General features: G+C 42.7%; 2 protein-coding genes across 2 annotated transcripts; both read right to left on the bottom strand.

Annotated features, from left to right (window-relative positions):
* Positions 1-3,229: 3,229 nt before the first annotated feature.
* On the bottom strand, positions 3,230-6,999 carry fabp4b (fatty acid binding protein 4b). The gene is made up of 4 exons (XM_017683782.2): positions 6,813-6,999; positions 6,031-6,206; positions 4,588-4,689; positions 3,230-3,413 (listed from the first exon to the last, which is right to left on the bottom strand). The coding sequence occupies exons 1-4, from the start codon at positions 6,880-6,882 to the stop codon at positions 3,360-3,362; spliced, it is 402 nt and encodes a 133-aa protein (XP_017539271.1). The 5' UTR covers positions 6,883-6,999; the 3' UTR covers positions 3,230-3,359.
* An 8,003-nt stretch (positions 7,000-15,002) lies between these two features.
* Positions 15,003-26,927, bottom strand: stmn2a (stathmin 2a). The gene is made up of 5 exons (XM_017683784.2): positions 26,769-26,927; positions 18,521-18,616; positions 17,784-17,962; positions 17,193-17,384; positions 15,003-16,027 (listed from the first exon to the last, which is right to left on the bottom strand). Exons 1-5 carry the CDS (start codon positions 26,785-26,787, stop codon positions 15,968-15,970), a joined length of 546 nt encoding a protein of 181 aa, XP_017539273.1. The 5' UTR covers positions 26,788-26,927; the 3' UTR covers positions 15,003-15,967.
* Between the last annotated feature and the right edge of the window lie 750 nt (positions 26,928-27,677).

Raw genomic sequence — 27,677 nt, forward strand, 5'->3', positions numbered from 1 at the left:
ATTTTAGGACTGAAGGTTGGGAAAAATAACCCCAGTCAGGCCCCGGAACCAAATCCAGGCCCCGCAGAGAAGCGTATGAATATTAATGATTATTAATAATTACAACAAAGCATCGCACACGTAAAAAGGTGGTTCCTCAAGGGTTCTTTGGGTGTGTATATAGAACCATGATCGCTCTGAGAACCCTTTGCATGATTAAAGGGTTCTTTGCATCTTGAAAGCGTTCTGGTGAACGTGTTGTTTTATAGATTGTTCTATGGAGAACCCAGGACCAAAAAGGCTCTGATATTGATACCATACAAGCTAATAATAACAGCAGAACCCGTTTTGGTGCTATATGGAACCAGGGAGTCCTACATAGAACCATTTTATGCTTAAATGTTTCTTTGCATGTTGACATGGTTCTTCAGATTAATGGAGAATGTGTTGTGGTTCTTGTGGTAAAGAGAATGGTTCTTTTTAGAACCATGAGTTCCATGTATGTCCAGTGTAGTGGAGAATGTGTTGTGGTTCTTGTGGTAAAGAGAATGGTTCTTTTTAGAACCATGAGTTCCATGTATGTCCAGTGTAGTGGAGAATGTGTTCTATACGGTTCTGTGTAGCACCGAAAAGAATTCTCCTGTTGTTACAAACTTGACATTGTCACAGTAGAAGAACCTTTTAAAAAATGTTCTATATAGAACCGTATACAACACATTATTCATCCATCTGGAAAAAAAAAACATTTCACCATGCAGAGAACCGTTTTAGCATGAAATGGTTTCACATAGAACCCATACTAACGTAAAGGGAATGGTTCTATATATGGTTCCTTGAGGAACCACCTCTAGGAACCATATATACAGTCTTAAAAGTGTACACTTTAAAAGTGTAGTTGCACAAGGTATGACAGGTATAATAATAATAATAATAATAATAATAATGATAATAATAATGATGATTAATTGTTATTAAAATATGATATTATAATTTGCACAATGAGCACTATTCAGTGCTCTCCTTCATGTCTGAGTTGTGTGAACTGGCGCTGGTTCTGCTGAGCTGAGCTGAGCTGAGCTGAGCTGTAGGTAAATAAAGAGGCTAAATCTCTCCTCGTTAGCCCACTGCCCAGCGGCCCACTGCCCAGCGGCCCAGCGGCCTTCGCTCCCCCCACACGCTCACCCAGCCAGAGAACCAACATATTTTTATGATCTATATAAATTATTGAGCTGTTATTTTTCTGTTAAGTTCGTATTTGTGGGGAATTTCTAGTAACTAAGTGTATTTTTATGCGGATTATCATCCTTGTGTCGTTCTCTGCCTCTGCAGCCGTAATAAAGAGCTCAGAGTAATGAATTACTCACTCATTAAATAAGTGCTTACCTGTCAGTCCATCGCAATAAAGACCCAGAGATCCACGACATTCTGGAGAAACACTACCCACATGGTCACCAGGAGCACTTGATAAGAGTAATAATAATAATAATAATAACGATGATAATAATAATAATAATAATTTACTGAAGAAAACAGTGATTTCACAGCCTAAGGTTGCTAGAGTGCTGCCAAATGGTTACTATGGTATTTTAGATGGTTGCAAAGAGGTTACCATGGTGGTTGCTAGGATGTTGCTAGGTGGTTGCTATAGTAACCCTGGTGTTTGCTAAGGTGTTGCTATCTGGTTGCTATTGTATCCCAGGTGGTTGCTATGATGTTGCTTGCTGGTTGCTCAAGTGTCGCTAGATGGTTGCTATAGTAACCCTGGTGGTTGCTAAGGTGTTGCTATCTGGTTGCCATGTTGTCCCAGATGGTTGCTATGATGTTGCTAGGTGTTTGCTATTATATTCCAGGTAGTTGTTATGGCGTTGCTAGGTGTTTGCTATTGTATCCCAGGTGGTTGCAATGATGTTGCTAGGTGGTTGTTATTGTATCCCAGGTGGTTGCTATGCTGTTGCTAGGTAGTTGCTATTTTATCTCCGGTGGTTGTTATGGTGTTGCTAGGTGTTTGCTATTGTATCCCAGGTGGTTGCTATGATGTTGCTAGGTGTTTGCTATTTTATCTCAGGTGGATGTTATGGTGTTGCTAGGTGGTTGCTATTGTATCCCAGGTGGTTGTAATGGTGTTGCTAGGTGTTTGCTATTGCATCCCAGGTGGTTGCTATGATGCTCCTAGGTGGTTGCTATTGTATCCCAGGTGGTTGTAATGGTGTTGCTAGGTGTTTGCTATTGCATCCCAGGTGGTTGCTATGATGCTCCTAGGTGGTTGCTATTGTATCCCAGATGGTTGTAATGGTGTTGCTAGGTGTTTGCTATTGCATCCCAGGTGGTTGCTATGATGCTCCTAGGTGGTTGCTATTGTATCCCAGGTGGTTGTAATGGTGTTGCTAGGTGTTTGCTATTGCATCCCAGGTGGTTGCTATGATGCTCCTAGGTGGTTGCTATTGTATCCCAGATGGTTGTAATGGTGTTGCTAGGTGTTTGCTATTGCATCCCAGGTGGTTGCTATGATGCTCCTAGGTGGTTGCTATTGTATCCCAGATGGTTGTAATGGTGTTGCTAGGTGTTTGCTATTGCATCCCAGGTGGTTGCTATGATGCTCCTAGGTGGTTGCTATTGTATCCCAGATGGTTGTAATGGTGTTGCTAGGTGTTTGCTATTGCATCCCAGGTGGTTGCTATGATGCTCCTAGGTGGTTGCTATTGTATCCCAGGTGGTTGTAATGGTGTTGCTAGGTGTTTGCTATTGCATCCCAGGTGGTTGCTATGATGCTCCTAGGTGGTTGCTATTGTATCCCAGGTGGTTGTAATGGTGTTGCTAGGTGTTTGCTATTGCATCCCAGGTGGTTGCTATGATGCTCCTAGGTGGTTGCTGTGGTTCCCCATATGGTTAATAGAATGTTGCCAGTAGACTTAAGCAGGGCGCACAAACCTTTGCAACCCATTCATCCCTAAGGGAAAAAATTGAGGTTTAATGTTGTCCTGAAAACGTATCGTAATTATTTGAATAATTACCACGACTAATTAAACGATTTACAGTCTTAGTAGGAACAGATTCAGATGTATTGCAGGTGCAATCAATCAATCAATCGATCAGTCAGTTAATCAGTTAATCAGTCTATCAGTAGAAATAGTAAACAGAGCATACTTCACATTAAGATACATAAGTTAAGGACGTTTATTTTCCTTTTCCTGTTGCAGTTTCAGAGACGTTTATTTCTGGTATGAAACACACACGCACACAAAGTTGAAGCTGTTTTTATTGATTTTTATTAATCAATTTAATTAATAAAGCAATGAGAACAGACAACAGTGCTGCGGTCATCACTGGAGCTTTCGCAGTCTGACCGAAGTGTGTCGGGACACTGTCCCTTAACACGGGGGTCACTCTTCTCTCTCGTACGTCCTCACGGACACCACGTCGTCCATGACGCACTTCTGCATGAGGACAAACACAAACACCAAACATTTACGTTAAAGTTCAGTTTTACAGGTTTGTATTTGCATTATTGCTGCATGCGCAGTGGATTATATTAACCAGGGCCAGATTCCGATCCTGCAGTGCCTCTGGGCATCACGGTGCGTGTCCACTGCACAGGATCTCACCGCTCACCACTTCTGAGCGTTTCTATGTCGTTATGGAAATGAAGGAACCGTACGGAGCATAACTGAGGCAGCTGTTTGCTGAGGCACAGAAGCTTCCACTGACCTCTCTTCTGCTTCTTCTTTGAGTAAAAGTACTAAAGTATTTCCCTTCAAATGTACTTAAGTATAAAGTAAAAGTACTAAAAGAGGAATTCTGGCTCTGATGTCCTGTTATCATTTTTATAACCAGACTGGCTTCATGAACTCATTTCAGGTGAAAGTCCTCCAGCGTCTCTCTTGGTAAACCAGTCTTTTAATAGAAGGTCATTAATTAGTGACGCTGACGTCTATTAAAATGATCAGAAGCACAAAACACTGAAGGTAAACAGTTTCCATCAGGGAGAACCGAGTGGCTCTGAAATCACTTTTTACACACAAGCAAAGTTTCAGTTTCAGATTTATTTACAACTTAGTTCCAAGTTTAAGTTGAATAAAAACTGGCTTTAAACTCAGGATCACAGATGAGCTCCTTTACTATGTTGATCTGTAGGCGTCTGTTCATAAACATAAACCAGCCCAAACTCATTTACTATAAAATGAACTGGTGTTTGTAGAAATTCAGAAAAAAGCCGCGTCAGTCTCGACTGCATATGTGGACATATTTCTATATTGAGCTCTATTTACACAAAGTTAGGTTAGTTCATCATTTATGTTGAACAGACTCTCCCAAAGTTTTACGCTGCTGCGCTGACGTTGAACCGCGTGCTGCACTGGGTCGGTATGACCAACAGGTCAAAACCAGCTCTAAACAAAGTGACCGCTGGGCCCTGATTGGTGCTCTGGCTTTGCGCTTCTTTCGTTTTGACATGTGACGTTTTTATACACACAGAAACCAAAAGGAACGACAGATTTCTCAGTGTCACTGCAGTGCTGAGAATGACCCACCACCCAAACAGCACCTGCTCTGTGAGGCATGTATGTTATTCATTAATTACACATAATCTGATATATAATCAGTCCCGCTCACCACCATCAGCTTCCCGTCCTGGACCTCCCTCTCGAGTGTCGTGCTCTTGCCCTCCCACGACTGCGTCTGAACCAGTTTACCGTCCACGAGGCTCATCACCGTCTGAAAAGAACAACATTGTGCACATTTGGATGGATTTGTCTTTTGAAATGATAATACTTGTCAAATTAGAACGTAATCAACTGGCCCCACTTTAGTTTTTAAGATTCGGTGCCTTTTCGGGGGTTTAACTTCATCCTGATGTGTCGGTTCTGCTCCTGATCCGCTCTCCTGTCGATCGCTCCTCTCACTTCAGAGCTTTAGCGCTTTATTTTAGACCAAAGCGCTTCAGAAACAGAAGACTAAAGCTATAAAAACTCACTTGCCACCTAATGCTTCCGTTCCACCTTAAATAGTGCAGCAGTTATGGTGCCTGCAGGTGCCTGAATGTAGCTGCTGCAGAATTTAAGGTGGAACTGACGAATCAAATAAGATGACAATTTCAGCCTTTCTATGCGGGTGGATGCCGAATGTTCTGAGACGCTCCACCAAGGTTCTAGAGCAAAACTCAAGACCGGAATATAACTGGGGCACCTTTTAAGGTGGACCCAACAATTCCAATAAGAAGCCAATTTCAGCCTCATAGGGTCTGGAATGATGGATGCTAGATGTTCTAAGATTTTCCTCTGTGGTTCTAGGGGGAGAACTTAGGCTGTAGGTGCCAGAACGTAAGGGCTGCGCAATTTAAGCTCAATACTGAAAGCACCACAACATTTAAGGTGGAACAGACAATTCCTATAAGAAGACAAATGCACAGCCTGTAGGTGCCAGAATATTACTGCTGCACCAGTTAAGGTGGAATGGGCAATTCCAAGAAGAAGCCAATCTCAGCCTTATACTTTCTGCGCTGATAGATGCTAGAGGTTCTTAGATGTTCCAGCAGGGTTCTAGAGGGGAGCTCAGCCTGTAGGTACCACAGTGGTAGCGCTGCAACATTTAAGATGGAACAAACAATTCCAATAAGAAGCAAATCTCAGTCTTGTACTTTCTATGCTGATAAACCCTGGATGTTCTAAGACATTCTAATGTGGTTCTAGAGGGGAACTCTGTCTGGAGGCACCAGAACTGCTGCATCATTTAAGGTGGAACGGACAATTCCAATAAGAATCCAATTTCAGCCTCATAGTGTCTCTAATGCTGGATGTTCTATGATGTTCCACTGATGTTCTAGAGAGGAACCCAGCCTGTAGGTGCCAGAACGTGAGCGCTTCACCATTTAAGGTGGACTGGACAATTCCAATAAGAAGCCGATTTCAGCCACATACTCTCTATGCTGGCAGATGCTGGATGTTCTAAGATGTTCCTTCACAGTTCTAGAGGAGAACTCAGCTCTTAAGGAGGTTTTGAACCGTTGGATGTTGCTGCCTTTACTCTGTACTGCAGTCATTATAGTGTTATAGCAACCTTCGCCTGCCGGTCGTCTGCAGTGATCTCGTCGAATTCCTCGTCCAGCTTGAACTTTATTTCCACGGTCTTGAAGGTGGTCATGGACTTCATGGAGAAGACCCCCTGATCGTCCACGCTGAATAAGAGGCTCGGCTTGGCCATGTTAGCGATCTGCCTGGAGGCAAAGCCGATACCTGCGAGATCACAGTGAGTCAGTTCCCTAGGTAGATTACTGAGTCACAAGAGGCGCATTAAGCTATTAGCAACAAAAGGCCGAGATCTGGCCGAACTCAGTCCCTTTATTAAAGGACTAGTCTGGAGATTTTCGGCGTGACCGCGGTCTGCCCTGTCGGTGTCACACAGTCGATCACCACAGACAATAACACCAACACGACTCCCTGAGCTTAGAAATCAACAGAAAAACTTCAGCTGTGATGGAAGTCAATGGGCAGTTGCTTTGCCTTCACGTCATATAGTTATATGGTCACATTTGTGTCACATATTTCTAAAATTCACTCACCAAATTTTCACCGAACGCAACAATTCAACTACATAACTACATACATCGCTGACGTTAAGCATCTGCCCATTGACTTCTATTATAAATGACTTTAGCGTAGTCAGTAGTTTTTCTGCTGTTTTTCAGGTTCAGGGAATCATATTGAAATGACTGTCTGTGGGAACTGACCATAAGCTACACGTCCAGCAGATGGAGACTTGGATGAAAAATTCCAGACTATTCCTTTAATTAACACACCCATTCATCTACACGTAATATGAAAAGGCCAAGCAAATCTTACCGACTGCTTTCATGTACTCGTCAAAGTTGTCGCTCGAGGTCAGTTTCCATGTCCCCATGAACCGGTCCATCCTCACACCGCTTTAGGACTATGAAGAAAGAGCTCTAACAGTTTGAGGGTGTAGACTGAGTCCCAGGACGTTGTGGCTGTTCTGTTCCAGGGGTTTAAAGCGACGTGGGCCTGTGCTCCGACCAATCGGAGGAGCCGGACGTGATTCAGTGGTGCAGAGAAGTGTTAAGCAGCTGAAAAAGCCTGCATTGAAACGGGGATCAGAAAGGGCTTTATATCAGACCACATTATGAAAGGTATTATAAACCATTATTAATGTGGCCATGCATTATGAATTATTGTGTCGCTGTTAATGCAAAGTAATGTGACTCAGTTAAAGACTGGATTTGTGACTGGATTATTTCGTTTTATAGGCCTGTCTCGTGAGAGCCAGTGCATCGCAGTCCCGCGCACCCGCTTTAAAAGTGTTTTTCCTGCATTTTATATTGTCCTCTGGTTTCTCTGCACCAAAAACAGTCATAACTTACACTTACATGACCGTTTTCTGACCTCTCTCTATCCCTCGCAATTAAACAGGCTAGTATATGCAAATGAGCTCTGTCCTGATTGGCCGGACTGTGTTGTTCAGTGTCTATATACATATAAACTTTAGCAACGTTTAAATACCAAATGAAACTTTTATTTTGAAAAAGTGAGAGAAATGTAGTTTTCCATGATAAAGGCCCTTTAACACTCCCAGTTAAGCTCGCTGGCCCTTCAGGAGCCTTCAGCCGGCCGGCGTAGGACACATTCTTATTACATATGGCCGCTTGCGTAAATATGTAATGCATATGGGAAATATTATGATTAGGTAATGAATAAAGCTTCAGTTTGAGCACAGGTGAATGGCGTAGAGGGGACAGCAGCAGGGTGAGGCCTAAAACCAGCACACGACAAACTCCACAGTACAATACAGCTGCCGTAGTTACAGTACAGAATTAGAGACTGAAGCACTGGTAAATTTATCCTCTGTCCAGCAGAGAGCACTGTTCCTATACATATACATATATATATATATATAATAAATATATATATTTACATTGCGTGTAAATGTCATGATGAATGGACCAAAAGACAAAAGAAACGGCCTAAAATTACTTGGAAAGAAATCTGGTTCCACTGACTTACATTAAAGTATGTACATACATATATATATTATATATACATACATATATATGACAGCTGGAATAGCCGCCAGCTCTCCCTGCAACCCAAAAGGATTAGTGGCTTAGATGTTATATGATATATGTTTCTGTTTTATATATAGATAGACAGACAGACAGACAGACAGACAGATAGATAGATAGATAGATAGATAGATAGATAGATAGACAGACAGACAGACAGACAGACAGACAGACAGACAGATAGATAGATAGATAGATAGATAGATAGATAGATAGACAGACAGACAGACAGACAGACAGATAGACAGACAGACAGACAGACAGACAGACAGATAGACAGATAGATAGATAGACAGACAGACAGACAGACAGACAGATAGACAGACAGACAGACAGACAGACAGATAGACAGACAGACAGACAGACAGACAGACAGATAGATAGATAGATAGATAGATAGATAGATAGATAGATAGATAGATAGATAGACAGACAGACAGACAGATAGATAGACAGACAGACAGACAGACAGACAGACAGACAGATAGATAGATAGATTTTCATGTAAGTCAGTGGAACCAGACTTCTGTCCAGGTCATTTTAGGCCGTTCCTGTTGGTCCAGTAATCATGACACTTACACACAATGTAAATAGACACGTGTGTTTTATTTTATGTAAACCTGAAAATAAACAAACTTTGCCAAATTTAGAAAGAAAGAAAAGATCAGGTAAATATCCGGGTGCTGCGCCCTTTCTGTCACCTTTCAAAGCAAAATCTAGCACATCTGTGGCGATGGCCATGTCACCGTCTCTCCTAAGGTTTTGCTCGTATCTGTTCCAGTGAAGCTCGTCTTCAGAGGATCGCAGGACTTCACACAGACTTGTGGCGTCGTTTCTAGCAGCGACGGGGCTGCAGTGGTGTGGTGTTCGTGGAGAAGCGAGGAGCTCAGACTGAGCTCAACGCAGACGTTACAGAAACTCCCTCGTTAATAGTGGAGAATGTGTACATCCAACATCAGCCTCTGAGAGAGAGACCCTTTAACGAGGCTCAGTGCTAACGAACATTAATATTTCATAAATGACAGATACATATGATCCACACAGTCTCTCTGACAGACTGTAATACACTACAGGAAGCGTAGGGGGCGATACGGCTTCTACTGTTTCATTTAAAAAGCTCTATAATGTTCATATGATCCACACAGTCGCTCTGACAGACTGTAATACACTACAGGAAGCGTAGGGGGCGATACGGCTTCTACTGTTTCATTTAAAAAGCTCTATAATGTTCATATGATCCACACAGTCGCTCTGACAGACTGTAATACACTACAGGAAGCGTAGGGGGCGATACGGCTTCTACTGTTTCATTTAAAAAGCTCTATAATGTTCATATGATCCACACAGTCTCTCTGACAGACTGTAATACACTACAGGAAGCGTAGGGGGCGATACGGCCTCTACTGTTTCATTTAAAAAGCTCTATAATGTTCATATGATCCACACAGTCGCTCTGACAGACTGTAATACACTACAGGAAGCGTAGGGGGCGATACGGCTTCTACTGTTTCATTTAAAAAGCTCTATAATGTTCATATGATCCACACAGTCTCTCTGACAGACTGTAATACACTACAGGAAGCGTAGGGGGCGATACGGCTTCTACTGTTTCATTTAAAAAGCTCTATAATGTTCATATGATCCACACAGTCGCTCTGACAGACTGTAATACACTACAGGAAGCGTAGGGGGCGATACGGCCTCTACTGTTTCATTTAAAAAGCTCTATAATGTTCATATGATCCACACAGTCGCTCTGACAGACTGTAATACACTACAGGAAGCGTAGGGGGCGATACGGCTTCTACTGTTTCATTTAAAAAGCTCTATAATGTTCATATGATCCACACAGTCGCTCTGACAGACTGTAATACACTACAGGAAGCGTAGGGGGCGATATGGCTTCTACTGTTTCATTTAAAAAGCTCTATAATGTTCATATGATCCACACAGTCGCTCTGACAGACTGTAATACACTACAGGAAGCGTAGGGGGCGATACGGCTTCTACTGTTTCATTTAAAAAGCTCTATAATGTTCATATGATCCACACAGTCGCTCTGACAGACTGTAATACACTACAGGAAGCGTAGGGGGCGATACGGCTTCTACTGTTTCATTTAAAAAGCTCTATAATGTTCATATGATCCACACAGTCGCTCTGACAGACTGTAATACACTACAGGAAGCGTAGGGGGCGATACGGCTTCTACTGTTTCATTTAAAAAGCTCTATAATGTTCATATGATCCACACAGTCGCTCTGACAGACTGTAATACACTACAGGAAGCGTAGGGGGCGATACGGCTTCTACTGTTTCACTTAAAAAGCTCTATAATGTTCATATGATCCACACAGTCGCTCTGACAGACTGTAATACACTACAGGAAGCGTAGGGGGCGATACGGCTTCTACTGTTTCATTTAAAAAGCTCTATAATGTTCATATGATCCACACAGTCCCTCTGACAGGCTGTAATACACTACAGGAAGCGTAGGGGGCGATACGGCTTCTACTGTTTCATTTAAAAAGCTCTATAATGTTCATATGATCCACACAGTCGCTCTGACAGACTGTAATACACTACAGGAAGCGTAGGGGGCGATACGGCTTCTACTGTTTCATTTAAAAAGCTCTATAATGTTCATATGATCCACACAGTCGCTCTGACAGACTGTAATACACTACAGGAAGCGTAGGGGGCGATACGGCTTCTACTGCTTCATTTAAAAAGCTCTATAATGTTCATATGATCCACACAGTCGCTCTGACAGACTGTAATACACTACAGGAAGCGTAGGGGGCGATACGGCTTCTACTGTTTCATTTAAAAAGCTCTATAATGTTCATATGATCCACACAGTCACTCTGACAGACTGTAATACACTACAGGAAGCGTAGGGGGCGATACGGCTTCTACTGTTTCATTTAAAAAGCTCTATAATGTTCATATGATCCACACAGTCGCTCTGACAGACTGTAATACACTACAGGAAGCGTAGGGGGCGATACGGCTTCTACTGTTTCATTTAAAAAGCTCTATAATGTTCATATGATCCACACAGTTGCTCTGACAGACTGTAATACACTACAGGAAGCGTAGGGGGCGATACGGCTTCTACTGTTTCATTTAAAAAGCTCTACAATGTTCATATGATCCACACAGTCGCTCTGACAGACTGTAATACACTACAGGAAGCGTAGGGGGCGATACGGCTTCTACTGTTTCATTTAAAAAGCTCTATAATGTTCATATGATCCACACAGTCGCTCTGACAGACTGTAATACACTACAGGAAGCGTAGGGGGCGATACGGCTTCTACTGTTTCATTTAAAAAGCTCTATAATGTTCATATGATCCACACAGTCGCTCTGACAGACTGTAATACACTACAGGAAGCGTAGGGGGCGATACGGCTTCTACTGTTTCATTTAAAAAGCTCTATAATGTTCATATGATCCACACAGTCACTCTGACAGACTGTAATACACTACAGGAAGCGTAGGGGGCGATACGGCTTCTACTGTTTCATTTAAAAAGCTCTATAATGTTCATATGATCCACACAGTCGCTCTGACAGACTGTAATACACTACAGGAAGCGTAGGGGGCGATACGGCTCCTACTGTTTCATTTAAAAAGCTCTATAATGTTCATATGATCCACACAGTCGCTCTGACAGACTGTAATACACTACAGGAAGCGTAGGGGGCGATACGGCTTCTACTGTTTCATTTAAAAAGCTCTATAATGTTCATATGATCCACACAGTCGCTCTGACAGACTGTAATACACTACAGGAAGCGTAGGGGGCGATACGGCTTCTACTGTTTCATTTAAAAAGCTCTATAATGTTCATATGATCCACACAGTCGCTCTGACAGACTGTAATACACTACAGGAAGCGTAGGGGGCGATACGGCTTCTACTGTTTCATTTAAAAAGCTCTATAATGTTCATATGATCCACACAGTCGCTCTGACAGACTGTAATACACTACAGGAAGCGTAGGGGGCGATACGGCTTCTACTGTTTCATTTAAAAAGCTCTATAATGTTCATATGATCCACACAGTCGCTCTGACAGACTGTAATACACTACAGGAAGCGTAGGGGGCGATACGGCTTCTACTGTTTCATTTAAAAAGCTCTATAATGTTCATATGATCCACACAGTCGCTCTGACAGACTGTAATACACTACAGGAAGCGTAGGGGGCGATACGGCTTCTACTGTTTCATTTAAAAAGCTCTATAATGTTCATATGATCCACACAGTCGCTCTGACAGACTGTAATACACTACAGGAAGCGTAGGGGGCGATACGGCTTCTACTGTTTCATTTAAAAAGCTCTATAATGTTCATATGATCCACACAGTCGCTCTGACAGACTGTAATACACTACAGGAAGCGTAGGGGGCGATACGGCTTCTACTGTTTCATTTAAAAAGCTCTATAATGTTCATATGATCCACGCAGTCGCTCTGACAGACTGTAATACACTACAGGAAGCGTAGGGGGCGATACGGCTTCTACTGTTTCATTTAAAAAGCTCTATAATGTTCATATGATCCACACAGTCACTCTGACAGACTGTAATACACTACAGGAAGCGTAGGGGGCGATACGGCTTCTACTGTTTCATTTAAAAAGCTCTATAATGTTCATATGATCCACACAGTCACTCTGACAGACTGTAATACACTACAGGAAGCGTAGGGGGCGATACGGCTTCTACTGTTTCATTTAAAAAGCTCTATAATGTTCATATGATCCACACAGTCGCTCTGACAGACTGTAATACACTACAGGAAGCGTAGGGGGCGATACGGCTTCTACTGTTTCATTTAAAAACTGCTCTTTATTGCTCTAATTGCTAATTTGTTCTGTACTGTTGCATTTGAAGTACATATTTGAAGTATGTCTTTTTGAAGTGGCTGCCAGTGAATTGGTTAAGCTGTCTGAATGCTTTTGGCGCCACCTGGTGGCTGGTGCAGTGAAATTACACTCTTTTGACACTCTTTGTTCACAGATCCCCAAATCTTTATTTTATTCACCAAATATTTTTTTGCACACAGAGAAATGAGGGAAAACACAATTTACGCAGCAGAAGATGCAGGCAGACGTGTTCTGAGAAGAAACGGTGATCGATTAAAAAAAAGAAAAATCATTCGATGCAAATTCTGTTTCCATCTTGCATTTCACTTCCAGAGAGAAAGGTCACAAAAGCTTGGCCACCCTAACATGGACACACACACACACACACACACACACACTCAGATTCACAGAGAAAAAAAGCAGTCGCTCCTCAGACGCTGAAGTTAGGAAGAGGAATACATTCGACTGGCGACTGTTTCCAGACATCATCGAGTCAGGATGACCACGTTTGAGGAGGTGGAACCGCAGCGTGAACAGGGAGAAGTGAACAGCTGGATCTGTTCGTTTGATGGAAAACTTCTGTAGAACATCTGGTTTTGCATCATCACACACACCATGAGTCAGAGAAAGAAGAATTGCATGCTTTAATAGTAGAGAAATGAGAAAGGCCATAGAAAGGGACTGGCCACTAGGGGTCGCACAGACAAGTCGCCGATCACATGATTATCACACTAAGGACATGGATGCCTCAGAGAAGACAGCAGGTGAGGAGCCTGGAGATTCCAGGGCCTGTATATCTCTGGCTCCCTGCAGGCTAGCAATGCGGTCCGGGGTCATCAGAAAGAGCAGGTCATGCTGTACTGACCTGCGAAATTTGGTTTTGTTCTAACATTTCTCTGCTGATCTACAGCACTTCGAAGATCAGATGCTGGACGTCATTATCTCCAGCTTCATGAAGACTACAGGGAAGTCTTTTGTGGTTGGACAGGGAGCATAACGCCCTGTAATTCCATACAGCGTGAAGTCGGTCACTCTTAATTTCGTCGAGTTACGCTGCTCTAAGTCTCTCCGGCTCTCCAGACCTCCTGTCGAGCGTCTCGGCAAGGCCACCTAGGGTGCGCCTAAGTAGGATACAAATTTGCGAGATTCCAGGGTCTGTAGCTCCGGCTCCCCGATGGCTACCAATGCGATCCAGAGCTCGTTGGGAAGGGCGCGTCACACTCTACGACCTGGGGAGTTTAGCTTCATCGGAAACTTTTCAAGTCACAAAGTTTCAGAGAGTTCCCTTTTGCTGTGGTTTTATTTATGACGTCATCAGCGATTAGTCAATGATGACTCAACTATCATCACATGTCTGTCGACCCCTAGTGGTCACTTAGCCAGTTACGTTAGAGCAACAGTTCAGCCATATATGCTAACATTGCTAACCATGTAGGGGAGCTATAGATCGAATGGGTTGTTTGTATGAGGAAAGCTGCATTTGTGGAGAGGCATGAATCGGTTTTCACTCCTCATTCCAGCGTCCTAGTTAGTTTGGTGTGAAACGGTTCAGGCGTCTTTACAGTGGTGGTGATGGGAACCAGGCGTCGCCATGACTACAACACAGATATAGACACTTTATTTACCATCCAGAACCACCAGAGAACCTACACGAGTCTTCTGAGCTTATATGGAATGCTGATGATGGAAAACAGTGGAAAATCTGGAATAATGAGTTTTCTTTGGGGACTATTTTGCCGCACAGCGCCCTGCATGTCTCCCTCCACCATGAATGGAGTTGAAGTTCTCTAAACTCTCATAAAACAGCGTCTCAGTCATCAGGCAGTGAATTCAGAACCAGTTCATGTAGGAACTTTCTGTAGGAGCTTTTGGAGGGACGTCTGGTTCCCATCACCACCACTGTGAGGAGCTTTTAGAGGGACGTCTGGTTCCCATCACCACCACTGTGAGGAGCTTTTAGAGGGACGTCTGGTTCCCATCACCACCACTGTGAGGAGCTTTTAGAGGGACGTCTGGTTCCCATCACCACCACTGTGAGGAGCTATTAGAGGGACGTCTGGTTCCCATCACCACTGCTGTGACTTGGTAAAGAAAAAAATGTATCCAAGTTGATTTCCAATCTGCCACCAGGGGGCGGTACAGAAAGAGGCAACACACGTCTTCACATTTTGCGCCCTCCTGTTTAATTACTATAAAATTCCTGTGTAAAAGGATATGTAATTTTAAAAAATAAAGGGTGATATCATCACTGCAACAATGCTACTCGGTGACTATTCACTTCCATTCATTGTTAGCAACGTTAGCATTACTGACTGAACCATGCCTTTAAGCCCAGAGTGGCCAAAAGCTGCAGATGAGTGAAATGTTTAAGCATAAACCCCTGAAGAATCCATGGAGTTTGTCTGAAGTGGGCAGAAGGAAGGATCGCCATGTGTGGGTTATATCATACATAAGCGTAAGTACTTTGCGTATGCGTTATGCGCGTATGTGTGTTTATAAGGGGTTAAGTCTGTATACGATGCCGGGGCTCGAGTGCAGCGCTCTTCACAATGACACGGAAACTGACCATCATTTAACACTGCAAAACGTAAGCTTGGGTGGGCTTACTCACAACATCAAAGCCTTTCACAAGATCATTCCAGAAGCTCTGAAACCAATAAATAAACAAACAATAGTTTTCATCATCAACAGAGTAAAAATGACCAGGTAGATAAACAGATTGTGACACTGTATCGTGGATAGGTTTGATACAACTGACGGCTGTTTTTGTTCAATCTAACTAACCGTTAGAAAGATAACCAGATAGATAGAGCGATAGATGGATGGATAGATAGATCGATAGATAGATAGATATAAAAAAGATGTATTTACAAACTAATCTATGAGTGATAGTCTATGAAATCGAGCAAGACCATTTAAACTGTAGGAGTTACTAGACAGGACTGCGCGAGTGTATGTCTGTGTGTGTGTGTCTGTGTGTGTGTGTGTGTGTGTAACAGCAGGATGATGGAGGGAGTGATGAAGTGATGAAGGGTAAATTCATTCACGCTGTCAGTTCTTCTCTCAGCTCCTTGTTCCTGCGGACCACAGCAGCATGTCGCTCCTAAAGGAGGTAAAAACACAGATGACAACTGCAAATCTCAATTTCCTGAGAAAACTCAGCTTAAACACATCCCCTTTGCCAGGGTGCTGGTAGGGGGTTGCTATGGTATCTCTGGTGGTTGCTAGGGTGTTGTTAAGCAGTTGACAGGGTGTTGTTAGGTGGATGCTGCGGTATCACTGGTGGTAGTTGTTAGGTGGTTGATTGGGTGGTGTTAGGTGGGCTCTACAGTATTTCTGGTGGTTGCTAGGGTATTGTTAGGTGGTTGCCAGGGTGTTGTTAGGTGGTTGCTACGGTATCTCTGGTGGTTGCTAGGGTATTGTTAAGCAGTTGACAGGGTGTTGTTAGGTGGGTGCTGCGGTATCACTGGTGGTTGCTAGGGTGTTGTTAGGTGGTTGCTATTGTATCGCTGGTGGTTGCTAGGGTTAGGTTAGATGGTTGCTAGGGTTAGGTTAGATGGTTGCTATGGTATCATTTATGGTTGCTAGGGTATTGTTAAGTGTTTGCTATGGTATCTCTGGTGTTTCTCAGGGTGATGGTTGCTACCATACCACTGGTGATTGCTAGGGTGTTGTTAGATGCTTGCCATTGTTTCTCTGATGGTTGCTAGGGTGTTGTCAGGCAAGTGCTATAGTATCTCTGGTGTTTGCTTTGGTGTTAGATGGTTGCTATGGTATCTCTGGTGGTTGCTAGGGTGTTTTTTGTGGGGTTTTTTTGGCATCGAAGGTGGATGCTCGGGTGTTACTTGGTGGTAAGTATATTACTTCAGGTGGTTGCTAGGGTATGTCTAGTAGTTGCTAGGGTTTTGCTTGCTATAGTACTTCATGTAGTCACCAGGTTGTTGCTAGACAGTTACTATGGTATCTTAGGTTGTTGCTATGAAGTTATAGGTGGTAGTTGAGGTATATCGTAGCAGTTTCTATGGTATCCAAGGTGGCTGCTAGGGTGTTACTAGTTGGTAAGTATATTGATACAGGTAGTTTCCAGGTTGTTGCTAGGCAGTTGCAGTGGAGGTTTAGATGCTTAGAGTGGTTTCTATGCTATCCAAAGTGATTGTTATGGTGTTACTCAGTGGTTGCTATGGTGTTCAAGGTGGTTGCTAGGGTTTTGCTAGGTGGATGCTATGGTGTTCAGGAACTATCCCGTTTCGCAAAGACGAATGAATCACCTTCTCCTGCAGGCGCTCCAACATGGCCGCTAGGTGGGCCCTGCGGTTCTCGTCGATCTGCTCCATCTTCAGAGTGAGTTTTTCTTCAGCCATCCTGCTGAAGTTGTTGTTCTCCTCCATGGCCTTCAGCAGAACGTCCCGCTCATGCTCACGCTTTTCAGCCAAGGCCTTCAGGACCTGCGCCTCCTGCGACTGTGGACACCAGGCATCACGCACAGCATGTTAGCAGCGAGGCTAGGCTAGGCTAGCACAAAAACAGGTCGACAAGGACTTTTTCTATAAACAAAAGCCAATCGGTCAAGACCCCCCACTGATTCCAGGGGACATCCTATAATATTCCAGTTCACAGCCTATAAAACTCATCAGGCTGAAAGATTTCTCTGCCAGCAGCTCTGTGGATGAAAACTGCTAACATGCTGTTAACGGTCACAGAAACAGGCGTGGTCCTCCTGTTAGCCAGCTTTCTATTAGAATTTTCCATTCCACCTTAAATGGCGCACATTAACTGTTACACGATTTAAGGTGGAACAGAAAATTCGACTCCAATTTCGCTCCAGGTGTTTTTTTTCAGGTAGCAGCTTGTACACTCACTTTCCTGCGATCTTCTGCAGCCTCCAGTTTCTTCTGGATGTCGTCCAGGGAGATGTCCCTTTTCTTCGGGGGGGACGTGATGCTGTGGGCCACATCGGACACAGGCGAGGGGGGCTTCAGGATGACCTCAAAGGCCTGGCCTGAGGCCCGCTTATTTATGGGCTTCACCTCCAAGTCTTCTACAAAACCACACAGTGATTGTTATCATGACCGTAGCCTGACTACGGCTCTTGGATCCAAATCTCACTTCTGGAATTCCATTAACAAATCCTATTCATGGAATTCCAAGGATAAGATTTGGTTATGGAATGCCAACAATATCATTTTGTTTATGGTATTTGGGAAATAGGACTTGTTCATGGAATTTCATAGATCAGATTTAATTAATGGAATTCTGCCCACAGATGTAGCAAGCCTATACTGAACATTAAAAAGACATTATTCCCGTTTCTCGCTCTAATTATGAACCCGGGGTGCACATCTCCGGGCCTGGAGGGCCGGCGTCCAGCACAGTTTGGAGGTTCACTCTTAAATCTGGGACACCCACTAAATCTGGCAATTAACAGGTAAGTGTAATCAGGAGTGTTGGAGCAGGTAAATCACCCAACTGTGCCCTCCAGGACCGGAGATCTGAGTGAGGGAATTCTAATAGAGTAGTAATACAGCGTTAGTGCGCCGTCTACGGAAGAAGATCAAGTATATATTAAAGTATATAAAGTGAAAGAGGAGAAACTTACCGTCTGACTTGATGTCCAGGTTCTTGTGTAGTCTCGGGTTAAAGCAGGAGCAGATCAGAGAAAACATGGACAGCTCCTTCATCTTCTCCTTATATGCTGAGAGGAGGAAGAGGAGGAGCTCAGATTTAAAATATTTAACAATATTTCACAGTCTCTGCACAATAATGACATCACATCATACCATACAGTCATATCCAGTGGTTAATGTCCATGTTTTGGTTCTCCAGGTGTTTATGGTATATATATAAAATACCTTGTATCTAAATTTTTTGTCATTTTTCAGTTTTTGACATAGTTTGAAAATGTTTGTGGCTCTTTTCACTGTGTGTAAAATTAATGAAGAATGGACCAAAAGAACCGGCCCAAAATGACTTGGAAAAAAAGTAAAGTAGGTTTTTTTCCGTCTCATGTAAAGTCACTATTTTGAAGATCCGAGGTTTTTTCCGACAACAGCAACATCCATATATTACTAAGAAATTGTTATTATTTACAAAAATAGTACGTATAACAACACTAATCTTCTAATCCACCCAACACAAGCAATAGTACTACTACTAATCATTATTATTAGTCATAATAAGATTATTATTACTGATTTACTAATACTGATAACTTTCTGGTACATTATATAAAACATCTAATTATATTAAATATTAAAATATTTAATATTTTATTTATTTAATTATTATTTGAATTAATATTTAAATAAACACTTAAAATATTTTAAAAATAAAATTACGTATACACATGGAATTGCTGAGTTTAATCATCATAATTATTAATAATAAAGCTCATGCGTCATGTGTTTCACAGCATTCAAACGTAATAAAAAGACATATAATCGGACGATACGACGCTGTTAGACCCCAGCTGTTCCACACATCTTCATAAAGCAGCTCTGTGGAGAAGTGATTCATGTCCACGTCTGAGACGTTTCCTCTGGTCCACTTGTTCTCCCAGTTTTTAGTCACATGACTTGTGTGAGAATAAGTGAATGTAAGTATACCGAGTATGAAAAATGAACACGGAGTCAAAAGTATTTCAGTCTGTGTTGTTTGATGATGATCTAAGCAAAACTACACAAACTCCTCACTTCAGACCAATCAGAGCAGCGTGTGTCCTCGGCACGCCGGACAGAACGCAGACGTGCTCTGAGCTGGTCTGGACGCTGAAGTGTGATGACGCCTTTGTTCTGGTCATTTTACTGTAACTCCATCACTCATAATACAGCGCTGTGCACTGCAGACACTCTGACCCTGTGACACTGTAACACACTGCACTACTGACCACCTTCTGAACCAACTGAATACTAAACACAGGCCGAACACAGGCCGAACACAGTCTGAACACAGTCTGAACACAGTCTGAACACAGTCTGAATACTAAACACAGTCTGAACACAGACTGAACACAGTCTGAACACAGTCTGAATACTAAACACAGTCTGAACACAGTCTGAACACAGTCTGAACACAGTCTGAATACTAAACACAGTCTGAACACAGTCTGAACACAGTCTGAACACAGTCTGAATACTAAACACAGTCTGAACACAGTCTGAACACAGTCTGAACACAGTCTGAACACAGTCTGAACACTAAACACAGTCTGAACACAGTCTGAACACAGTCTGAATACTAAACACAGTCTGAACACAGTCTGAACACAGTCTGAACACAGTCTGAATACTAAACACAGTCTGAACACAGTCTGAACACAGTCTGAACACAGTCTGAATACTAAACACAGGCCGAACACAGTCTGAACACAGTCTGAACACTAAACACAGGCCGAACACAGTCTGAACACAGTCTGAACACTAAACACAGGCCGAACACAGTCCGAACACAGTCTGAATACTAAACACAGGCCGAACACAGTCTGAACACAGTCTGAACACAGTCTGAACACAGTCCGAACACAGTCTGAATACTAAACACAGGCCGAACACAGTCTGAACACAGTCTGACCACAGTCTGAATACTAAACACAGGCCGAACACAGTCTGAACACAGTCTGAACACAGTCTGAATACTAAACACAGGCCGAACACAGTCTGAACACAGTCTGAACACAGTCTGAATACTAAACACAGGCCGAACACAGTCTGAACACAGTCTAAATACAGTCTGAACACAGTCTGAATACTAAACACAGGCCGAACACAGTCTGAACACAGTCTAAATACAGTCTGAACACTAAACACAGTCTGAACACAGTCTGAACACAGTCTGAACACAGTCTGAATACTAAACACAGTCTGAACACAGTCTGAACACAGTCTGAACACAGTCTGAATACTAAACACAGTCTGAACACAGTCTGAACACAGTCTGAACACAGTCTGAATACTAAACACAGTCTGAACACAGTCTGAACACAGTCTGAACACAGTCTGAACACTAAACACAGTCTGAACACAGTCTGAACACAGTCTGAATACTAAACACAGTCTGAACACAGTCTGAACACAGTCTGAACACAGTCTGAACACAGTCTGAATACTAAACACAGTCTGAACACAGTCTGAACACAGTCTGAACACAGTCTGAATACTAAACACAGGCCGAACACAGTCTGAACACAGTCTGAACACTAAACACAGGCCGAACACAGTCTGAACACAGTCTGAACACTAAACACAGGCCGAACACAGTCCGAACACAGTCTGAATACTAAACACAGGCCGAACACAGTCTGAACACAGTCTGAACACAGTCTGAACACAGTCTGAACACTAAACACAGGCCGAACACAGTCTGAACACAGTCTGACCACAGTCTGAATACTAAACACAGGCCGAACACAGTCTGAACACAGTCTGAACACAGTCTGAATACTAAACACAGGCCGAACACAGTCTGAACACAGTCTGAACACAGTCTGAATACTAAACACAGGCCGAACACAGTCTGAACACAGTCTAAATACAGTCTGAACACAGTCTGAATACTAAACACAGGCCGAACACAGTCTGAACACAGTCTAAATACAGTCTGAACACTAAATACAGCCTGAACACAGCCTGAATACAGTCTGAATACTGAACACAGGCTGAATGCTGAACACAGTCTGAACAGTCTGAATGCAATCTGAAAACCACAGTCTGAACACAGTTTAATGCAGTCTGAATACCGAACACAGTCTGAACACAGTCTGAACACAGTCTGAACACAGTTTAATGCAGTCTGAATACCGAACACAGTCTGAACACAGTCTGAATACTAAATACAGTCTGAACACAGTACAAATACAGAACACAGTCTGAATGCAGTCTGAAGACCAAACACAGTCTGAACACAGTTTGAATGCAGTCTGAGTACTGAACCTAGTCTGAACAGTCTGAGTGCAGTCTGAATACTAAATGTAGTCTAAACACACTGAATACTGAACACAGTCTGAATATTACAAACAGGCTGAATACTGAACACCATACATGTTCTGTCAGTGTTCCTATCTGTATATCTGTCTATCTACTGTCTGTCCGTCCATCCGTACGACATTCTACTTTCTGTCTGTCTATCTATCTATCTATCTGTCTATCTGTCTGTCTATCTATCTATCTATCTATCTATCTGTCTGTCTGTCTGTCTGTCTGTCTATCTATCTATCTATCTATCTGTCAATCTGTCTATCTTTCAGTCTCTATCTATCTATCTATCAGTCTATATCTATCTATCTATCTATCTATCTATCTATCTATCTATCTATCTATCTATCTTTCAGTCTCTATCTATCTATCTATCTATCTATCTATCTATCAGTCTATATCCATCTATCTGTCTCTATCTATCTATCTATCTATCTATCTATCTATCTATCTATCTATCTATCTATCTATCTATCTATCTGTCAATCTGTCAATCTGTCTATCTTTCAGTCTATATCTATCTATCTTTCAGTCTCTATCTATCTATCTATCTTTCAGTCTATATCCACCTATCTGTCTCTGTCTGCCTATCTATCTATCTATCTGTCTATCTTTCAGTCTATATACACCTATCTATGAGTCTCTATCTGCCTATCTATCTATCTATCTATCTATCTATCTATCTATCTATGAGTCTCTATCTATCTATCTATCTATCTATCTATCTATCTATCTATCTGTCTATCTGTCTATCTTTCAGTCTATATACACCTATCTATCTATGAGTCTCTATCTATCTATCTATCTATCTATCTATCTATCTATCTATCTATCTATCTATCTGTCTATCTGTCTATCTTTCAGTCTATATACACCTATCTATCTATCTATGAGTCTCTATCTATCTATCTATCTATCTATCTATCTATCTGTCTATCTTTCAGTCTATATACACCTATCTATCTATCTATCTATCTATGAGTCTCTATCTATCTATCTATCTATCTATCTATCTATCTATCTATCTATCTATCTATCTGTCTATCTATCTATGAGTCTCTATCTATCTATCTATCTGTCTATCTGTCTATCTTTCAGTCTATATACACCTATCTATCTATCTATCTATGAGTCTCTATCTATCTATCTATCTATCTATCTATCTATCTATCTATCTATCTATCTGTCTATCTTTCAGTCTATATACACCTATCTATCTATCTATGAGTCTCTATCTATCTATCTATCTATCTATCTATCTGTCTATCTTTCAGTCTATATACACCTATCTATCTATCTATCTATCTATGAGTCTCTATCTATCTATCTATCTATCTATCTATCTATCTATCTATCTATCTATCTATCTATGAGTCTCTATCTATCTATCTGTCTATCTATCTATGAGTCTCTATCTATCTATCTATCTGTCTATCTATCTATCTCTCTGTGTCTGTCTATCAGCTGTGCTGTAGCTTTGTTGTATCAGTGTTTATCTGTTTATTTTAAGTGATGTTCACTCTGAGCATCATCACAGATAATCCCTTCATTTATTTCACCTGTAAAAGAACGGAAATGCACCGTGAGTAAGCGAGGGTCCGTGTGTCTGTCCTGTGAGTGGGGGTGGTGCTGTAAAGGGAGTCTGAGCTCCAGATGGAACGTTAGGATGGACAATCTGAGGATGATCTTCCAGCTCCATGAAATATGCAGGAGAGACTAATGACTCCGCTCATTTCCTGCCCTGCAGACGTTTACAGATTACAGGCACATCCTCCAAACTCCATTACCCAGAAGAACACAGCTACAGAACCCCCCCCCCCCCCGCACACAACACCCATCCTCCACCCCCCCACCCCCCCAGAGTCTAATAGGCCTTTAATATTAAAGTGCAGCTCGACCGGAAAATCATTCGTTTAATAAAATGAGCTGATATGAAGCTTCTACAGACGCCGGTAAAACACTTTAAAGGCTGTATAAGAAACGCAGATTCAGGAATGTGATGCTTTTAACAACAGGTCACGTCTGAGAATCTAAGAGCTTAATGTTCTGAGAGCTTATATAATTGATCTGTTTTAGGGACGAATTTATAAACGGCTTGTTTAATATTTATATGAATTGAGAAGACCATCATAGTCAGTTAAGCACCGTTTAATTAAAATTAGATAATTTTTGACCATAAAAAATGATTTTAGCTGATTAAACTGTGCGTGTAACTGAAAGCACTGGAATCAGGTTCATTTCTGATCGTATACATTTGATAAGACGATATTATTTTTACCTAAAATTGGTATCTGTATCTGTATCGTTGACCAAATTATGACGGAGCATCTATTAATAAGTCCCTTAAAATCTGCCTGAACGTATAAAATTGTCAGCCGATATATTTTTTATTATCAGTTATTGAAATTTTTAGCTCTTGAAAATGGTAACTGGTCTCAGACCAGCACACGTAACTAGAACTACTGGAAAGTTGGACGTTTTTGACCAAATGAAATTAGATCTGGATTTGAATGTCATTAAAATCCGTATCAGAGTCAGAATGATTGTATTGATTGGACCCTGTCCATCACTAAACCCTCTAACCAGTCTCAGACCAGCAAGCGTAACTAAAGCCATCATAGTTTGGTTGATTTTTGATCAGCTTTTATTGATTTTATCTGTGATTTTAAAATCTGTGTTTGGGAAGTCCGGTATGTAAAACTGCGGGAATCTGGTTCATTTTGTAATTAGCTTCTTTATCCAGACCCAAACCAGCGCTGTTTAACCTACACGAACAGAGATTGGCTCATTTCTGACATCAGCCGATATCATTTTTGGTTATTACTGAAGTTTTTAGCTCTTTAAAATCAGCCCTAATGAACCAGACCAGACCAGCATGTGTAACTAAAACGAAGGAAATTACTGACCGTGTAAAATTAAATCGGACTTTTTAACTCCTTAAAATGGGTAAATTGGGTATCGGTGACAAAATGATGGAATCGGTTGCATCCGAATTACAAGCAACCGGTCTTGGTCCTGCAGGGTTTGACTGAAGGGATTAGAATCGGGTTCATTTTTGGACCACTTTTGAATTTTTAGCCCCTCCAAATAATTGGTATTGCGGCCAAATGATCATTTGAATTGGGCGCCGTCTGTAATTATCCCTCAGTTGAGCCTGCGTATCGGACCTGGCTGGAATCTGGTTCATTTCAATATCATATCAAATTTAATCGGCTGATATGATCAGCTATTGAGGTTTTTTTGCTCTCTGAAATCTGTAACCGCAGGGCCGGAGTCACAATTAAACCCCAGGACGAGTCTCAGAGCAACGGTCAGAGCCAACACCAGGACAAAAGGACCATCCCAACGGTGTCCCAGGTGCTGGAACGTCCACCAGTGTCCGCAGGCTGTCGATACTGATTAATCCGGTGCTGCAAAGGCCACCATGTGCAGGCTTTGGTGCTGCAGGGCTGGCCAGCCTCCCAGTTTGAGTCTCCTCAGGCCTAACGCACTACAGCACCACCCTGGCTCTGTCAGCCATCCTCCCTTGCTCACCATTTAAAACCAGCACTCATCTGCTCAGCACAACGTTTACGCTCTTATTGTGCCTCATTTCTGTGAAAGGAAACGTCATTGACAGCAGATTTTCGGCCCGTTTATGGCCAGTTGCAGGTTATTTTAACTTCAGAACATCTCGAATGCATTTCTGAATATCTACAATATACACTGCTGTCTACATCCGTGACTTTTTAACACCAAGTCACGGAAAAAATGTCAAAAAATGAAAAAACGGTGGTTTTCGTTCTCTTCTGTGCATAAAAGGTGGACTTCTAAGACTAATCGCCACACGAAAGAGCTCACAAGTCAAGACAAAAGAGCCAACTTGACTGTAAATGGGTTAAATTACAATAACGAGAAGATGAACTGGAGAATCGGAAGCATCTGATTAGTCTCCCCCCCCCTTAACACAAGCCTGGAAAAGCTCAGCAGGGGGGCTTCGCCTCGCTGTCTGGGTCATAAAACAGTCACACCCAGTTAAAGCGAGCCCCCCATATCTAAGTGGTGCGCAGTCCTCCCTCAGAAACAATGCCAGGCTCGTGTTTTTTGTTAAGTTGTGCCCTCTGATGTGGTTTTAAACAGCATTTAGCACTTTTTCTGCTCATTAGGCTCCAATAAAGGAACGACGTGAGGCCACCCGCCTGTAAAACAGCTGCCCAGTCGGTCTGATGAGGCCGGTGAGCGTCGATACTCATCACCGCCCGAGAGAAAAAGGAATATAGTCCAGCAAAACTGAGTCAGTCTGGTAACCAGACGTCAGGCAGGATCTGTTCACCATCCAGAGCCATTAAAGGCCGGTGAAGCCACACAATGACGCCCACACGTTCTTACACATTAAAGCCGAATCTGGTGCGAAATGTCCCCGTGGTTAAACAGGACGGGCCAATCTGGGTCGAAAACGGGCCGGGTGTGAATAAAGGCTGTGTTTTTTGTGCATCCTTTTGCCCAGGCTGGTGTGCTGGGGGTCTTGGGTGGGGTCTGTCTGCATTATGCTGTGCGTGGAGGCAGCAGTCGGCAGCTGCGCCACAGCAAATGCTCTGTTTGGGCACTTAAATCTTTAAAAATACCCCTTTCTGCAGTTATTATACACATTTTGCAGTGTTTAGTTTTACAGGCAGGTACAGCAGCCTCATTAAAACAGTGCAGCTCTTTTCATTCTAACACATAAGGGCACAGGAACAGGGCTGGCATGACTGACGGGGTTCAAATTATTAAAAATAATGCTGTGAGCATGCATTATGATTAAATATGCTCTGTTTAGTCACCCTCCCTCCCAAAACCAGACACCTGCGTCACTGCTGGAGGAAGCAGGGGGATGCAGAAGCAATGAGGGGCACTCACCGGTGGCGATTTTCTCCATGGTGGCTGTAATTGTTCTGATATTAATTTCTAATTTGAACGTCTAATAAGGCACTGGATGAGCGGAGCACAATGCGAGCCGGCAAGAGAGCGAAGAATGAAAGGATGGGAGAGGATGAGATATGTAGGAGAGAGAGAGAGAGAGAGAGAGAGAGAGAGAGAGAGAGCGCGCGAGAGACGCTGCCGTGCGCTCCGATTGGCTAGCGGCGTCCCACAAGCTGCGCTACGATTGGCTACGCGCTTGTAGCAGGCGGGACTTTCCCTACAAAGGGTGTGTTTTGTACCCAATGCGGGTGGTAAATTTAAAAAAAACCCGCCGCTGTTGTGACGCTGTGCTTGTGTAGATAACACAGCTCGCTGCCGATTGGCGAGAGACTAGCCGTCGCCATGGATATATGCAAATCAGGACGCCGAGCAGCGACGATGGATGACGAAGCGGAGCCACACCCGTGAACCGAGTGCCCTGTAATTTCCCCAAATGTATTGAATTTAATTTATGTATGTACATTTACACCGGTCAGGCAGAACATACTGACCACCTCCTCGTTCCTACACTCACTGTCCACTGTATCAGCTCCACTGACCGTTTAGTTCCCCTCTGCAGTTCTACAGTTACAGACTGCAGTCCATCTGTTCTTCAGTGGTCACGACCCCCATGGACCCTCACAGAGCAGGTGCTGTTTGGGTGGTGGATCATTCTCAGCACTGCAGTGACGCTGACGTGGTGGTGGTGTGTTAGTGTGTGTTGTGCTGGTCTGAGTGGATCAGACACAGCAGTGCTGCTGGGGTTTTTAAACACTGTGTCCACTCACTGTCCACTCTATCAGACACTCCTACCTGGTCGGTCCACCTTGTAGATGTAAAGTCAGAGACGACAGCTCATCTGCTGCT

The sequence above is a fragment of the Pygocentrus nattereri genome, chromosome 3 (genome assembly GCF_015220715.1).
Source record: "Pygocentrus nattereri isolate fPygNat1 chromosome 3, fPygNat1.pri, whole genome shotgun sequence".
NCBI lineage: Eukaryota > Metazoa > Chordata > Actinopteri > Characiformes > Serrasalmidae > Pygocentrus > Pygocentrus nattereri.

Coding starts and splice junctions, on each gene's coding strand:
- fabp4b (XM_017683782.2), bottom strand. CDS start 6,882: ATGGACCGGTTCATGGGGACATGGAAACTGACCTCGAGCGACAACTTT. Junction 6,207..6,812: donor CGAGTACATGAAAGCAGTCG/GTAAGATTTGCT, acceptor GTGATCTCGCAG/GTATCGGCTTTGCCTCCAGG. Junction 3,414..4,587: donor AGGACGGGAAGCTGATGGTG/GTGAGCGGGACT, acceptor GTCCTCATGCAG/AAGTGCGTCATGGACGACGT.
- stmn2a (XM_017683784.2), bottom strand. Junction 17,385..17,783: donor CTGCAGAAGATCGCAGGAAA/GTGAGTGTACAA, acceptor TGGTGTCCACAG/TCGCAGGAGGCGCAGGTCCT. Junction 16,028..17,192: donor TGGAGCGCCTGCAGGAGAAG/GTGATTCATTCG, acceptor TACCTCCTTTAG/GAGCGACATGCTGCTGTGGT.